The 17,012-nt window shown below is 46.0% G+C and overlaps 1 protein-coding gene across 1 annotated transcript; it reads left to right on the top strand.

Annotated features, from left to right (window-relative positions):
- The first annotated feature begins 1,604 nt into the window (after positions 1-1,604).
- Positions 1,605-16,526, top strand: Erich5 (glutamate rich 5). The gene is made up of 3 exons (XM_050162431.1): positions 1,605-2,193; positions 13,318-14,391; positions 15,922-16,526. Exons 1-3 carry the CDS (start codon positions 2,133-2,135, stop codon positions 16,068-16,070), a joined length of 1,284 nt encoding a protein of 427 aa, XP_050018388.1. The 5' UTR covers positions 1,605-2,132; the 3' UTR covers positions 16,071-16,526.
- Positions 16,527-17,012: the final 486 nt, after the last annotated feature.

Here is a 17,012-nt window from a genome sequence, read left to right on the forward strand (position 1 = left end):
AAAACAAGGTTGAAAACCACAGGCACCTGCATGCATCGAGCTCCGTGTTTTGTTTTGTTTTTCCTTTCTTGCTATGAGAATTAGAAGTGGCAGGCTGCATTCCTTGTGAGAGCACAAACGGCTCTAGCAAGTTCATCTGCTGGTTGTTGGTTCAGTGCATCTACCCTTGCTGTCCTGCGGTTAAAATGATATTCATTAACAATCACTTGATGTTCGCAGTAAGACACGCCTCGGTGCTTTGTGTGACTCAGCCTTCATATTCTTACCAGCCACCTGCACGTTAACCATGCTGATAAATGTGTTGATAAGAAGGGGCACCATGAAAACTTGGCAAATGATCAATGTGCCCTCGTCCAAGCATTCAGAACACTGAGGGGGGGGGGGGGAGAGAAGGGCAGCTATCCACCTACCCGCCCTTCCTACTGATAGTAGAGGCGGTACTCCTGTAGCCCTTCCTGCTCAGCTGAGGGGTGTTTCTGATTCCGTCTTCACAGACTACATCTCATATCCTTGAATCGAGCCAGCCAGAGTAATGCTCTCCCTCTCTAATTTTGTTTTGGTTTTTCGAGACAGGGTTTCTCTGTGGTTTTGGAGCCTGTCCTGGAACTAGCTCTTGTAGATCAGGGTGGTCTCGAACTCACGGAGATCCGCCTGCCTCTGCCTCCCAAGTGCTGCGATTAAAGGCGTGAGCCACCACCGCCCGGCTTGATCTTGCCATTTTCTAGCTAAGGTAGCATAAGGTTTTTATACCCTTTGATACAAAGAACCAAGCGAGAATACTTCCTCCGTGTGCTTGCTATAGTGGACACTTTTGGAAAATAAACTGCTATCTATGAACTTGGTCTTTGGGTTAATTGGTTTTTTCTTCCTTCCTTCCTTCCTTCCTTCCTTCCTTCCTTTCTTTCTTTCTTTCTTTCTTTCTTTCTTTCTTTCTTTCTTTCTTTCTTTCTTGACCAGGCTAGTCTTGAACTCACAGAGATCCATCTGCCTCTGGGATTAAAGATGTGCACCACCCAGAAAGTTGCTATTTCTTAGGGTCATTTTTTATTTTGGGGGGGTCTCTGTAGCTTTGCAGCCTGTCCTGGAACTAGCTCTTGTAGACCAGGCTGGAAAAGTGGCTCAGCACGTAAGGGCACTTGCGTAAATTGCTCTTCCAGACATCCCAGGTTAGGTTCCCAGCACCCACGTAGAGGCTAACAACCATCTCTAACTCCAGTTCCAGACGATCTGATGCCCTCTTCTGGTCTCTATGGGCTCAAGGCACACAGGTAGCACACAGATCACCCAGACGTGTAAAAATAAAAATTAATGCCTTGGTGTGGTAGTGCACACCTTTAATCTCAGCACTCAGGAGTCAGAGGCAGGTGGATCTCTGTGAGTTCTAGGCCAGCCTGGTCTACGAAGGGGGTTTCAGGACAGCCAGGACTATGTAGGGACCCTGTCTCAAATAAGAAACAAATTAAAATAGTAATCTCTTAATTAATTAAAAGGACAAAGCAATATTATGGGTACCGCTCCAGATCGAAGCAACCAAAAAGAAGCACGGTACCAACGCCATGGGTGTAGCTCTGGATGGATCAAGAGCCCGAGGGTGACTGTGGACGGCAGGTCTAACAGTTCAGAATCCGTTGTTGAACTTCCTTGTGGTAACTATGTTGGAGTTATGTAAGAGGATAAGGCTGTCATAGCACATCTAGTCTACCAATCAATAGCCTCTGGCTACAGCCGCCGCCTCCCCCTCCCTGGCTATTTAGGACGTTTATTCACACCATCCCTCCCAGTGTTTAGCTCTGTCCCTCATCCCATCTCGGAGTCTTTTCCCATTTACTTCCCCGCACCCTCCGCCTCCTGTCCAGCTGGTTCCTTGGTTTTAGTTGTCCCTACTCTTGCCCGCTGGTCCTCCAGCTGTCTGGCACTCCGCCCTCCCTGCTTCTATCTGCCTGTCTCCTCGCCCCTCCAGGTGCGCACCCAGTACCCAGGGCCCCCGCTGCGCGCGTGCGCCTTGAACTCTTGGGCAGCAAGATCACACAGTTGGGAGAAACTTCAGCGGCTGGGCTTGCGGTGAGCATCGCATCCAAGCCTCGCGACCCATACTCGCGGGAGACTGGGCCAGGTGACTACCCTTTGGCGCAATGGGCTGCTCCAGCAGCGCCCTCAACAAGGCGGGCGACGGCAACAGGTTCCGCAGCGGAGGTGAGCAAGGGCCCCACACCGGACCCACTCCGGCTTGGGGAACTGCGTCTGGGGGGGATTCTGTGTTCTGCTGCCCCGAGGGTGTAGCCCTGGCTCAACCTCGCCACCAGGGGGCAAGCTCCTTCCCTGAGAAGGAGAGCGCTGAGACTGGTGTGTCCATCCGGGTGCGTCTGCTGTAGGACGCTGGGTGCCAAGAGTTGGGAACTGCCTTACCTCTCGGCGCTAAATTACTGAGCTAGCTGCGACATTCTCTTCACCATACAGAAGAGAAATACCCCGTTGAGAATTCTATTTTGCTCTCACGTGGACGGTTCAGCATCACCGGATGATAAAAATGCAGAGAACACACACACACACTTTCTCTTTCCCCCTTCCATATACTAAGTTTCTCCAGAGGTTTTTGGAGTTTTTTGTTTGTTTTGGTTTAGTTTGGTTTTGGTTATTTGAAACAGGGTTTCTCTATGTAGCTTTGGAGGCTGTCCTGGAACTCACTGTGTAGACCAGGCTGGACTCGAACTCACAGAGGTCGGCCTGCCTCTGTCTCCAGAGTGCTGGGATTAAAGACGTGCGCCGCCACCACCCGGCTTCCTCCAGAAGTTTTAAAAGGTCACACACACTTTCTTGAGGCATGTGTGTGTGTGACGGAAGGTAGTCATCACTCATTGCTGTAAAGAAATTCTGCCAGCACATTTTAATCATCTGCTTACTGTCCACAGATGCCGGAGTTGCCCCGGTAACTCAGGGAAGCTGAGAATACAGTATAAACATGGGAGACAAGTTATCAAGTCCATTCTGGCAGTGATAAACACTGTAGAAAGAACAGATGTAGATGAATGAACTCGAGAGTGACTGCATTTCACAGTCAGCCCACTTCCTAAATTATAACTTGCTAGCATTTAGGGCATTGATAGTTAAGTGGATTCTTCAAGCAGCTTGTATAGTCTTCAGCAAGGCTCACTTTAAAGGGCAAATTTATCTTCTAATTCCTTTTCGCGGGGGTGAGCATCCTGTGTTACTACAGTAACAGTGATTTTTGATTGTTTTGTTTGGTGGCAGAGACCCTAAGATTATCATGGAAGCTGCTTCAGAGCTCAGCCTATATAATATGTTCTACTCAGAAACATGTAGCTGTTGTTTTTTTGTGTGGTGTGGCCGATGAGATTTCTGCCTTCTGTAAACAAGCAGAAAGCCAGGAAGTAGACAAAACAGTACGTGCAAATGATTCAAATCCCTTGAATACGGACAGTATAAAGACACGGAAAGTCTATTCCTAGTGCACAGTGCCTCCTGACTCTTTTCCCTAAAAGAGCTCGGAAATGCTCATAGCTCAACAGGCTCCTTCGAGGCCAGTGCACTCAGAAACTGTCTTCATGTTCGTGCCTCATTTTATAAAACCAGATGGATTTTTTAATATTTATTATTTATTATGTATATAATGATCTATCTGTGTGTATCCCGAAGGCCAGAAGAGGGCACCAGACTTTATTACAGATGGTTGTGAGCCACCATGTGGTTGCTGGGAATTGAACTCAGAACCTTAGGAAGAGCAGGCAATGCTCTTAACCACTGAGCCATCTCTCCAGCCCACCAGATGGATTTTTGCACTTGCTCCATGGTAATTCCTTAGTGGTATCCACATGCGAAACATAAGAAACACTGATGCGTTCACGAGATAATATCATCACAGCTTCTCTGATCCACTCTCAGCCGTCTCTTGGGTTAAAAAGCAGAGCACTTTGTTAGAGTGGGTGTAGCTCAGTGGAAGAGCCTGTGGGCATGCCCAAGGCCCTGGGCAAAATGCCCAACACACACACACACACACACACCAGGAATGTAACTATGTAACTCAAGGACTGGCAAATGTATCTAATCAATAGAATGGGAGCTTTACTTCTCTAGTTCAGAAAACATTTGATCACTGTATTAACAATTCATATGAGTTAAACTCTTATTTTTTACCCTTGCTTTCTTTTGTTGTAAGTTTTCATGAAAAGAAATATTAAACACTTGCCAGCAAGTTGAAGTGTGTATAAAATTGGTTAACTATCTGGCATAAATTCCTCGAAACATATACTGAATCGACCAACAGGTGCATTGCCTCTGAGCCTCCATGGGACAATGCACTTGTAATTGAATACTATTGTATTTTCAGCATTTCAACTTTGTGATCTTGGAGGCCTTATAAATAATTCATTCCTCTCCCTACAGCTTAAAATTTCTTTAAATCCTAGATACAACCCAAGCTGGTGTATTGTGCTTTTAGGTAAAGGCAGTCCAAGTTTATTAAATACCCGTCACATGCATTCACTAGCCACATGCTCCTGTGCCTAACAATGTTTAGTCTGTAATAGGCTCTTGGTGAAAAATTAAGTTGAAGAGGAAGCTTCAGTCTGGAGAACCGTCCCAGCTGGCAAAAGTGCAGGATTACAAAGGGAATGGCAGCTAGTCTAGAATGGCAGGAGAGTATGAAAGACTACCAAACTCTCACCTCCTTCTCTCCCTTCTGAACTCTTATGGGGAACGTTATGTAATTGCAATCAGGTTCCATTTGAAAATACTCAAATCAGATCACCAAAGCTGTATTATTTGGGGATGCCTTTTTTTTTTTTTTTCTGATACAAGGTCTCTCTGTACAGCCGTAGCTGATCAGAAACTCAAGAGATCTGCCTGTTCTATCACTGTTACCTTGTAGTTGGAGAGCATTACTAAAATTAACATTAGTTTGTAAAGTGTTTTTCTTCCATACAGATATTATATGAACGGGATTTTTTTCCAGGTGTTAAAAGTCTGTGGATTGAGTTTTGAATGCTCAGAATGTCTTTGGCATGGACCTAGGTGTTCCATGACCACTTTAGATAAAATACAGGGAATAAGGATGTGTTGCTCAGAACGTGAAGACTTTTGAAGAAGGCGTGTATGGAGAGTATCGCCCTCCCCTCAGCACTGACTCTTTAGTCGCCAACATTTTTTAGTTTGGGTGTTTCTGTTGGTGGTGGTGTGCTTTATTTTGTTTTAAGCTCTCATTCTGTCGCTCAGGCTGGCCTTGAGTTCACGGCATAGACCACGGTGCCCTCCATCCTCTGGCTCACCTCCTGCCTGAGCTCCCTTCCAACCCACGGCACACCTCCTGCCTCGGGTCCCTACATGCTGAATTACAGATGTGCTGTCCCTACACAGGCAGGATTTTGGTTTGTTTGCTTGTATTCAATTGTTTGCTTGTTTTATTGTATTTTTCCCTTGAGTTTTCTTTTTCTTTTTCACTTTTGGTATTTTTTTCTTTTATTGAAAATAGATTTTTTTCTCACACATTACATCCTGATTATGGTTCCCCTCCCTTTACTCCTCCCCACCTCACCCCAGTCTGGATCCATCATTTTCATCTGCCGTTAGACAATAAGCAGGACTCTAGGGAATAATAATAAAATAAAATATAATGTAATAAGATTTAAAAAACACACACAGCAAACAGAAGAAAAAGAACCTGAGAAAAGGCATAAGAAGCAGATATAGATGCAGAGACACACGAGTGTTTGCACACTAAGGGATACCATAAAAACTCTAAGCTGGAAGTCATAAAACCTATGCAAAGAATCTGTAAGGTTAAAAAAAGAGAAGAAAAATATAAATAAATATATAAGACAAAGTCAAAAAAAGGCCCGATAGGACATTATGAGATAAGGAATCTCCAAAGACGCTGTTGAGTTCATTTTCTGTTGGCCATCTACTGCTGAGCAAGTGGCCTACCCCTAAGAGTGGTTTGCTTCTTCAGTAAGCCTCCCTTGGAGAAAACCAGACTTTCATTTGCTAATGGTTATCCATTGGAGATTTCTCCTGGGTTGGGGATGAGGGTTATATCTACTTCTTTTGCACTAGGACCTCATCCGGTGACAAACCATTCAGGCCACCATTTTTGGTATTGTGAGACAAGATCACACTATATAGGTCAGGCCGGTGATGCCCCTGCCTCAACATCCTGGTTTCTGGGATTCTAAATGTATACCATCACCCTCAGCTAAGAGATATTTTTTAAAAGGCATTGCAAATATTTTTTCCCTGTCTGTTTGTAAAAACATAGTGTGCTCAATGTTCCTTTATCTAGCCCAACACCGTGGAGGCATTGTTCTCCCTTCTATACCTGCAAAATAATCTGTCGTGTGCCTTATTTGACCAGTCCCCTACCGAGAGACATCTGATCTGTCTCCAGCCTTTCCTGTTGTGAACAAGCTCTGGTGAATTCCTTTGTGCAGACATCACTTTGATTACGGACAAGCGTATCTACAGACCATTCTCAGGAGTGGTGTTGCTGGGTAAAGGGGGTGCACGTTTATAATTTTAATAGAAAACTGTCCAAATGCCTCCATGACAGTAGCATAAGCTGATAGCCTTAACATTAAATCTTTCACAACTGAAAGCTTTCAGACATTTAGATGGCCACCTCAGAACATAAGGAGAGAAGGCAAGGATGAGGGAAAGGGGGCAACTGTTTGATTCCAGCTTCATTTTGTGCCCTACTGTAGGGCTCTCAGAGGCCTTAAAGGGATCATTAGTCCCAATTATAGCTGGAAAACGGAAGCTGTGTAGGGATGAGCAGCTGCCCCTGTGTGACCCAAAGCTCCTACTTTGCCCAGAGCCTCCAGTTCACCTGCAGTCTGGCCTCAGCCCTGCAGAACCTTGGATCTAACCATATCATGACCTTACCTGTAGGAAAAGTGGAGCCAATAACTATCACAAGTGAATGGTGAATAGATGGGACAGATGGATTGCCGGGGATTTATGGAGATAAGAGAACTCAGAAAAGCAGAAGAATGGGGATCCAGGCAACAACAGAAAGAAAATGAAAAGTAGCTTAGGCCACACTAGGCTAGGGGACTGCTGGGCGTATGGCAATCTCTCTGGCTTGTAGGAAAGAAAAGCAGTAAAACAAACTTGAAGTAAAGCACAACACTGTGCCAAGCTTCTGCAAGCCTGGCTCATCCAGGCTCACGCAGTCTCACAACATTTTCAACCCCTGGGAGGTTCACTCAAAGCCTTATCAGAGGCTGAAGAGATGGCTCAGCAATTAAGAGCATCGGCTGTTCTTCCAGACGACCCAGATTCAATCCCCAGCATACATAAGGTGGCCCACTAGAGTGATTTCAGTTTCAGGGATCCAGTGGCTTCTGGTCTCTAAAGGCTTTATAATTATGTACACGCACACAATCAAAAATAATAAAAATAAATATTTATAAAATAAAAAACGAATATAAAGGAAGTGTAAGCAAGCTGGGCCTACGTAGTGACACACGCTTTTAATTCTAGCACTCGAAAGGTAGAAGCAGGTGTATCTCTGCTTTCAAGGCCAGCCTGAGTTTCAGGCTGTCTGGGGCTGCATAGAAAGACCCTGTGCCTGGCTAGCTCAGTCGGTAGAGCATGAGACTCTTAATCTCAGGGTCGTGGGTTCGTGCCCCACGTTAAAAAAAAAAAAAAAAGAAAGACCCTTTCTCAAAAAAACAAAACAAAACAAAAACAAAATGTAGGTCCTGCTAGCTGTGGTGGCACATAGTTGTAATTCCAACATGCAGAAGATATAGCAAAAGAATAATAGTCCCTGTTTCAAAAATGAAAAGAAAGAAAAAACATGAGTTTATAGGTGGACTCTCTGGGCTCAAATTTATTTATGAATGTGTTACTTTGAACCAGTCTCTCCTATTTGCCTCATCTGTAAAGTTGGGTAAATAGTGATGTCTGTCTTAAAGTTGTTCTGAGGAATCAAAGAGCTAACAGATACAGTGCATCTGGACAGAGCTTAGCTACTGCCCATGACAAGGATGGCAAACTGGACTGCCAATCAGATGCAGCTGTCCGCTTGTTTTCTAAGTAAAGTTTGGGTGGGACACAGACTCAGACATTCCTTCTGCATTTTCTGTGGCTGTTTTCTCAGGACAGCAAGATGAGAAAGCTTGTACTTAAATCTCTACATTAAGTTTGCCTTTAAATTTCATTGCATTAGCTGGGTGATGGTGGTGCACACCTTCAACCCCAGCACTCGGAAGGCAGAGGCTGGAGGATCTCTGTGAGTCTGAGGTCAGCCTGGTCTAAGAGCAAGTTCCAGGTCAGTCAGAGTTGTTACACAGAGAAATCTTGTCTTGAAAAAGAAAAACGAAATAAAAGTTATTTCATTTACTTTGATGGCCAAAATAATAATAATAATAATAATAAATAGTAATAATAATAGGAATTTAGGTAGTTAAAAAACACTGATTTTTAAATTTCACCTCTAGAGGTGTTTTTGGTTAGTTTTAGTCCAATTGCATGAAATATTCTTTTTTGGGGGGGGGGGTTTCGAGACAGGGTTTCTCTGTGGCTTTGGAGCCTGTCCTGGAACTAGCTCTGTAGACCAGGCTGACCTCAGACTCACAGAGATCCGCCTGCCTCTGCCTCCAGAGTGCTGGGATTAAAGGCATGCGCCACCATCGCCCGGCCCTGCATGAAATATTCTTTTAAGTTCATCTCTGCTCAAAGTGAGGACCCTATTAATACATACTGGTAGATATACTCACACGTTGGGTTTGGAACTGGAGTCACGGTAGCAGAACAATGCATCCACACACTGTGAAGGGCGGTGGGTAAGACCACCCAGAATAGCTCCCTGATGCTCTTGGCTGTGGACTGGGACTGGGAATGAAGCGAGGAAAGAACCCGAGGATGCTGGCGCACCCTGTGGGGGCTCATGCTGTTGCACACGAACTCCCCAAGTCGCCTAGTAGTAAATTTCAGTGACTGTGCTCGTGAGACAGATGGCAGGTGCTGTGATTTGAAGAGGGAGGACTTCTCAGCAGAAGAATTAAGGTAAACGGTCTAAGAACCCAGCACCTCCACAGCAGCCGCACAGAACGCGCCAGGAGCACTCCCCGGGAGGCCTGGGATGCTCAGGATGCTGTGTGGCACAGCATAGGAAGTACTGACCCGGGTACTTCTCTTTGCTGGGTAGAGACTTTTCACTTCCCATCAGGGCAATGAACTGATTGAAAAGCTTCCACCATAATGTGGGTTTCAGGTATGTTAGCTCTGGCTCCAGTCCTCCCAGTAATGTGGCCTGGCATTTAGGTTCTTTGTGTGCCTGTCACCACGGGTGCTTGCCACAAAGGTCTGCCGGCTCAGCTGTCGCAGCAGATCTGTCAGTCTATAACAGCGTCAGAGATAATGGGCATCAAAGGATTAGGCCCAGAGCGGAGTAGGCGTTGATGAAACGGAGCGGACGTATCCTTAAACAGTTCTGGGTGGAATCAGTGCATCCGTCCTCAGCACTTATTATGTAACTATATGGACAGGCACTGCCCGCAAGTTCAGGGTGCTGCAGGTGCTTCCGCTTGTCTGCTTTAGGAGGGGGTCATGTGGAGTGCATGGGGATGCTGGGCTGTGAGGAACTGTAGGAGTACCGAGTTGTAGTTGATGAGGGAAGTAGGTATTGTTTGAATTGTCTTACAGAGGATAAGCACTAAGGTAGCCGGGGAGGGTCCTTTCCGTGACCTGCTACAATTCCTGTGCCCAGCCCAGAGCTGCCTCTGACAGCCCACTGTGAGAATGATTCGCTTTTGTAGATCAGCATTGACAACTCACAGTGTTTGGGGGCCTGTGTATGTAGCCCTCTCATGATTGTCAGATAACAGCTAATAAAAAAAAAAAAACCTCTATATTAAGCTCTCTAGGTTCTTAGGAGATATATGCCGATTTAATTTAGATGTTGTCTAGATTACTTAACCCTCACTTTCTACTATGGAGTACCAGGTGCTTGTGCTAATCCTTTTTAGCAAATTGACTCTAGTCTTACATAGTTAAGTTGTTTTGAAATGTGTTTGCTGTTAAAAATTCTGTATAAGCTGGGTGGTGGTGGTGCATGCCTTTACTCCCAGAGGTGGATCTCTGAGTTCAATGTCATCCTGGTCTACAGAACTAGGGCTACACAAGAAACCCTATCTCAAAAAATCCAAACAAAAACCAAGACAAAACTCTATATAAAAACCCGTGCCTGGGGACTGGAGAGATGGCTCAGAGGTTAAGAGCACTGACTGCTCTTCCAGAGGTCCTGAGTTCAATTCCCAGCAACCACATGGTGGCTCACAACCATCTGTAATGAGGTCTGGTGCCCTCTTCTGGCTAGCAGGCACACACACAGACAGAATATTGTATACATAATAAATAAACAATCCCAGCACTCGGGAGGCAGAGGCAGATCTCTGTGAGTTCGAGACCAGCTCTGTTCTACAGAGCTAGTTCCAGGACAGGCTCCAAAGCCACAGAGAAACCCTGTCTCGAAAAACCAAAACAAACAAACAAACAAACAAACAAAAAAACCCGTACCTGTGTTTTGGGTGTGTTAACACCTAAACCACTCAGCCTTCTGCTTTGGAAAGGTGACACCTTGGAAAGGCACCCAGCAGGCACAGGGAGGTGAACATGGCTTGCTTCGTTTCACCGGCAGTACTGATCGCTATAGTTGCTATTTCATTAGGAAATGTCCCCAGGCAAACATCTGTGATTAATACAGTAACGCACTTTCGTGTTAACCCTGAAGGCAGTTCCTACCAGGACAGTTGTGGGAGCGAAGGGAGCTGCTTTGGGGCGATGGAACCACAGGGAACCATTTTCTGTGGTTCAGGGAAAGCAGCCCTGGTTACAATTCTTGTTCTTCAAGCTTCACTCTAAGCTCATGGGCGCCACCTACAGACGCCTCCGTGGCCTCACTCCAGTCTGGCCTCCAGCTCTCCTGCCCTGAAGCCTCCAGACCTCCTTGGCATTCTAGGGTACTCTCAAGAAGCTGTTCCATATGGTTCGGAGCTTGCCAGATCTCTTTCCTCTGTGTTTAGTGACTGTTGCCGAGTTTCACAGGACTCTCGGATACCTGAGGGCGGAGTCTGTGCTTCTCATGGTTGTTCAGATTTTCCCTTTATGTATCACTTATGTGTTTAATTGAAAATTTTCTTTTTGTTAGAAACCATGCTCATTAGAGTGTCTGTTGAAGTCAGATTGAAAACATGGCTCTCTAAATTATGAGAGAGTCATGATTTAAGGGATTCTTAGTGCACAGTCACTGACCTGAAAGGACATACGAATGTGTAATGGGACAGGGTGGGATGATGGTGGAGTAGGTTAGGTTAGAAAAATGAGCTGCAAGGTCCTGTTCTTCCACAGTAGGAGTTAACTGAAATGCCCCAAGTCAAAATATCCTAAGGTACCTAAAGAAAAGCATTCTTCCGGTGGGGTGTGGTGGGCACGCTTACAATCCCAGCATTAGGATGTGAAGCCGATGTAGGAGGTCAGTCTCCGTCAACAACAACAACAACAACAAAAGACTATCCTCCCAAACAGCTGAAAGATTAAAAATATTTGCCCCAGAGAAGGGGCAACCAGAAGAGGAGACCGAGGGTCAGGGCACAGTCTTTAGATTGTGTGCGTGTGTAACCAGGTTAGGGAAAAACAGGAAAGTAAGGAAGACACCTTCTAGGATGGTAGCAGCAAGAAAAGAGTATCATCTGCAGACCCACTGTGACGCTAGGGGTTACTTTCTTCCAGCTCCCCTCCCTTCGTGATTGGTTTGTTTTTTTTCTTCCTTCTCTTCTTCCATCCTTTCCTTCCTTTTAGCTTAGTTGTGATCACCTGTAACACCAAAACCTGACTTTGTGGGCTGTCCGCTACACAGCAGACCTTGTTCTGACATCCACTGCTTGCTCCCCCTTGTTGGGTCAACCCAGTGTGCACGCTGATCTTTTGTTTGCACTTATGGGCTCTGGCACACGGTCTTCACATCCATATTCTCTCGTGGGGCAGTATCTCACCCAGTGGAATATATTTTTAGACGTTTCCAGCTTCTGCTGTTAGGAAGAGCGTTTGGGTGATCCCCTGCCTCGCTTTCTAAAAGCTCTCCAGTAGTGGGGGTACTAGGTCACCTAGTAGGAGTACGGGGTCACAAACCCAGGAGTGCAAACATGTCACCCAGTTGTTTGCTCTAAACTGTCCCAAGCACTCTCACAGTCATTGCTTAGTGTGCTGGGATGTCTCACAGGACTCTGAGATGGAGGGGCACCCACTGCCATGTCACACATCAGCCCTGAGAGCTGTGTCCCCATGTTCCCAAGGCTGTGCCCACATCACACGTCAGCCCTGAGAGCTGTGTCCCCAAGGCTGTGCCTGTCACATGTCAAGCCTGAGAGCTGTGTCCCCAAGGCTGTGCCCACGTCACACGTCAGCCCTGAGAGCTGTGTCCCTAAGGCTCTGTCCCCAAGGCTGTATAGATGCAGGAGGAGCTGGAGCAGCTCTAAGTGGACTACGTGCTCCCCTATGTTCTGAATTTCACGTTTCCCTGTCCCCCTACCATGACATAAAACTCAGGTTTGGATGTCTCTGTACTCTATACTAGTCTTCACCTGTAGGAGTTTCTCTGTTGTACAGCCTTTCCTTTTCAGAGGCCCACTCTGTTGTAAGGAGGCCGTTTTTTCATTTCCAACTGCTCAGCCCCGAAATAACCACACAGAAACTGTATTACTTAAACCACTGCTTGGCCCATTAGCTCTAGCTTCTTATTTGCTAACTCTTACATCTTAATTTAACCCATCTCCATTAATCTGTGTATCACCACGTGGCTGTGGCTTACCCGCTAAAGTTCCAGTATCTGTCTCTGGTGGGACTCCATGGCTTCTCTCTGACTCCACCTCCTTTCTCCCAGCTTAGTTTTCCTCGCCTATCTACCCTATCAGGCCAAACCAGTTTTTTATTAACCAGTGATATTCACAGCATACAGAGGGGAATCCCACATCACCACTCTGACTCTAACAGCCCGAGGTCCACACAGAGGAGGCTAAAGAGGAGAAAGGGTGAGTAAAAGAGAAGCAAGGTAGTTGTGGGAAAATAGAATATGGACGGAAGCCTTGATGGGATGCTCAGGAGAAAGCTGGTTCAGAGGACGCTAATGATAAAGGTGAGGTGTTTAGGTTGACGATATTAAAGGCCTTTGATTTGGAGTGAGGGTCGTGGTTTGATTGAACAACTAAATCCGCTTGATGTCAATAAACTTTCTCAAGTTAGCTAAATAATAACTCTGTTCTCTCTGTTCTACTTATTTTACAACTAAATACTCAAAAAAAAAAGTACCTTCAAATGAGAATTCATCTACTGGAGAACAAAGCAAGTTCTGCGTGGCCCAACCCATGCCATGCACACCAGGAAGAGAAGCTGCCTTCTACGGCAGTGCACAAAGGCCTGGCCAGGTCCCGTTAGAGAGGCCCAAGGCTTCCGTGGTGCCTACAGCCAATGGTGTTAAATCCTGCCACCAACCATCCCAGGCAAATGATGAGGCCTCTGGAAAGGATGCCGCAGACCCATCAGGACCCACAAAGAAGACTGAGCCTCCCGTGCAAGGGGCAGAATCTGATCTACTTCAGCCAGGAGGCAACGATGATACGTTGGGGGCGGAGGAAAAGAAGAAAGATGTAGAAACAAGGACAGAGGCCCAGTCTCTGAAAGGAAACGCTGAGACTGAGCCTCTAGGAACAGAAGCCAGGAGCCAGCCTCTGAGCACATCAGGAGAGAGGGACTCCCCCGGAGCAGTGGAGGACTCTGAGATTCCACAGGCTGCCAGAGGGACGAAACTTCTAGAAACGGCGGCGGAGAGCGCTCTTCCTCTGGAAACGGCTACGGAACTGCTGCCTGAAGAAGCAATGGGAAAGGACGCGCAGCCCCAGACTGTAGAAGCAATTCTCAAGGAGAACAACTCTCCAGAAATGTCGGAAGGAAATCAGTTTGTGGAAGAAGCTGAACAAAAGGAACTTCAAGAGACCCCAAAGGACAAACAGTTTCAGCTTCTGGAAGCAATTCCCAAAGAGAACAACTCTCCCGGAGTAGCAGAAGGGGGTCAGTCTGCGGAAAGCAGTGAGAAGCAGCAACCTCAGGAAGCACCATGCAAAGATGTGCAGCCCCAACTTCTGGAAAGAATTCTCAAAGAGAGTGAAACACCACAAGTGCCTGACGGAAGCCAGCTTGTGCAAACTCCTGTAGTGAATGAGTCACTCTGTGAAACTCCTGATGGGACCAGAAACACCCAGGGATCTCACTCCGAAGCAAGCGCTGGAAGCAGGGAGGAGCTGGCAGGAGCTGCAGAGACGGCAACAAACGTGGACGTGGCCAGAGAAATTCATACCGATAAAGAGGAGCAACACATTGAAGGTAAAAGGAGGGAAGCCCAGGGCCCGACTGCTTGGACAGGCTCCAAGGGGATGGAGGCCAGCTCTGGAGTCATAGGTGGTCGAGGTTCATGTCACCCAAATACAAAAGACTTCCATATTTGGGAAACACATTCTCTCAAGGCTCAGTTCAGCTCCCAGCAAATCGTTTCTTTCTTTCTTTCTTTTTTTTTTTTTTCTTTTTTTGGTTTTTCAAGACAGGGTTTCTCTACGTAACAGTCCTAGGCCTTGAACTCACAAAGATCCACCTGCCTCTGGAGTGTTGGGATTAAAGGCATGTGCCATCACTCCCTAGCCCCTAACAAATCATTTCTAAAGCATAGGCTATGTCAAAATTTTAAACATTTATTTTATAATTATTACCTCAGCCTGGATGTCCATGTCAATGTCCATACATGTGCAGGCCAGCAGTGGGTATCAGGGTCTTCCTCAGCTGTTCTGCCTTCCTCCACCTTCTGTTGGAGGCAGAATCTCTCATCTGTAGCTCATTGATTTAGTTAGCTCTAAGTGATGACTCTGGCTCAGGAGCTCTACGCATCATCTGCCTGTCTTCACTGCATTGCAAATGAGCTCTTTTGTACTCAGCTTCTTACTTAGGCACTGAGGATTTGAACTCAACGTCTTCACACTTGTGTAGCAGAAACATACATTTTATCCACTGAGCAATGTTTTATCCCCGAACAGAACGTTTCCTAGGGAAATTTTTGTCCTGGCTTTATAAGCAGGCCAAAACCCAGGGATATTCAGTGGCGTGACAGTGTGTCCTCAGAGGCTCTGTGGAATGAGGGAATGCTGTCAGGACAGCATGGAAGAAACCCACTGTGTTTTTGGTGGGCCTTAGTCAGGGTTACTATGGCTGTGATAAGGCACCATGACCACAAGCAAGTCGGGGAGGAAAGGGTTTGTTTGGCATTGTCGTCCATCACTGAAGGAAGTCAGACAGGAACTCAAACAGGGCAGGAACCTGGAGACAGGAGCTGATGCAGAGGCCATAGAGGGGAGCTGCTTACAGGCTCGCTCCCCATGGCTTGCTCAGTCTAATTTCTTATAGAACCGAGGACCAGGGGGCTGGAGAGATGGCTCAGCCGTTAAGAGCACTGCTTGCTCTTCCAAAGGTCCTGAGTTCAATTCCCAGCAACCACATGGTGGCTCACAACCATCCGTAATGAGATATGGTGCCCTCTTCTGGCATTCAGGCACACATGCAGACAGAATACTGACAATACTAAATAAATAAACCAAATTTATTAAACACATAATAAATAAACAAACAAACAAACAAAAAGAACCGAGGACCAGCAGCCCAGGGATGGCACCACCCACAACGGGTTGGCCTCTCCCTTATCAATCATGAGTTAAGAAGATGCCTTATGGACGGATCTTATAGGGGCATTTCTCGTTTGAGGCTCCCTCCTCTCAGATGACTCTAGCTTATCTCGAGGGGACATAAAACTAGCCAGGACACACTGCTAAGCAAGCGACTATTAGTGTCTCCTTTCGCTGCTTTTTCTAGGTGAGACTGGAGAAAAGATGGAAGCAGAGATGAAACACGAGAAAGGCAGTGAAGAAGCTAAAGTCAAAGAACAAGAAACAGGAGAAGCTGCCGACCTGGGGACCGCAGGGGACAGCGACGGAAGGGCTACTGTACACAGCTTGTTATAGAAAAGGGCAGGAAAATTTGAGGCTGTGGGGCCAGATGCCATCTTTTTCTGTGGCTGTACACTGACTGTAGAAACCAGGAAAATAATGTTGTTTTTGATTGTGTTTTGCCATAAGACTGCTAAGCTATACAGTTTTTTAGGTACTAGGATAATTATGCATTCAAAGTGACAATAGCCGTTACCAATAAAAACTGAGATCATTTCAGAATGTGAAGGTGATTTTCTTCCTTGTGGTCCATTCAGGATAAAATGAGACCCTAAAAGGGAAGTTTTAGATGTAGGGGAGCTAGAGAGAAATTAGTAAAATTTAAGGAACTCATGATAGCAGAGTTACATAGTTATAATAATGATGGGATAAGCGTGAATACCCCCAGGACACAGGATATTTCTGGCTTGTGATAGAAATTAGAGCGTTTTCCTGCAAGGTTTGGCATTTTTCACAATGAAAGGCTCCACATTTTCCATGTGCCGTGGAAAATGACAGGCACCAGGCATATGTGTATCACACATACACACACGCGCAACACTCATACAAATAAGAATAAATCTTAAGAAAAGATAACTTTATTATAGTCTGTACCTAATGGGGAAGGAAACGGTGAATAAATGTTCTCTACAGTAGGCTAGCCATTATTTCGCTAGCCTCAAATCTAGGAAATACCCAGGCCAGACCTTGAAAACTCTTGACTGCAAGTGTTAACTGTTTGGGAGGACCATCGGATGGAAGTGTGTGGCTGACTCCTGGGATCAACCATAGTCCGTACCTATGGTATTCTTTTCCATTTGTACTTATATTATATGGTAAGAGCTCAGTGTAGCTTATAGCTTTCGAAGCCTTCGAAAGCACCCATCTGCTGTGAACAGATGTTTTATTACAAGCCCTGTCTCAAAAAACAAACCAACAAAACAAAACCAAAAGAGGCACTTTTTAAAGGGAAGTGCC

This window comes from Alexandromys fortis, unplaced genomic scaffold (genome assembly GCF_014885135.2).
Source record: "Alexandromys fortis isolate MF-2015 unplaced genomic scaffold, M_Fortis_MF-2015_v1.1 scaffold_17, whole genome shotgun sequence".
In the NCBI taxonomy this organism is placed as follows: domain Eukaryota; kingdom Metazoa; phylum Chordata; class Mammalia; order Rodentia; family Cricetidae; genus Alexandromys; species Alexandromys fortis.

Bases quoted from the DNA above. Each gene is read 5' to 3' on its own strand.
- Erich5 (XM_050162431.1), top strand. From the start codon at position 2,133: ATGGGCTGCTCCAGCAGCGCCCTCAACAAGGCGGGCGACGGCAACAGG. The intron at 2,194-13,317 runs GTGAGCAAGGGC...CAAAAAAAAAAG, and splicing joins CAACAGGTTCCGCAGCGGAG to TACCTTCAAATGAGAATTCA. The intron at 14,392-15,921 runs GTAAAAGGAGGG...TGCTTTTTCTAG, and splicing joins AGAGGAGCAACACATTGAAG to GTGAGACTGGAGAAAAGATG.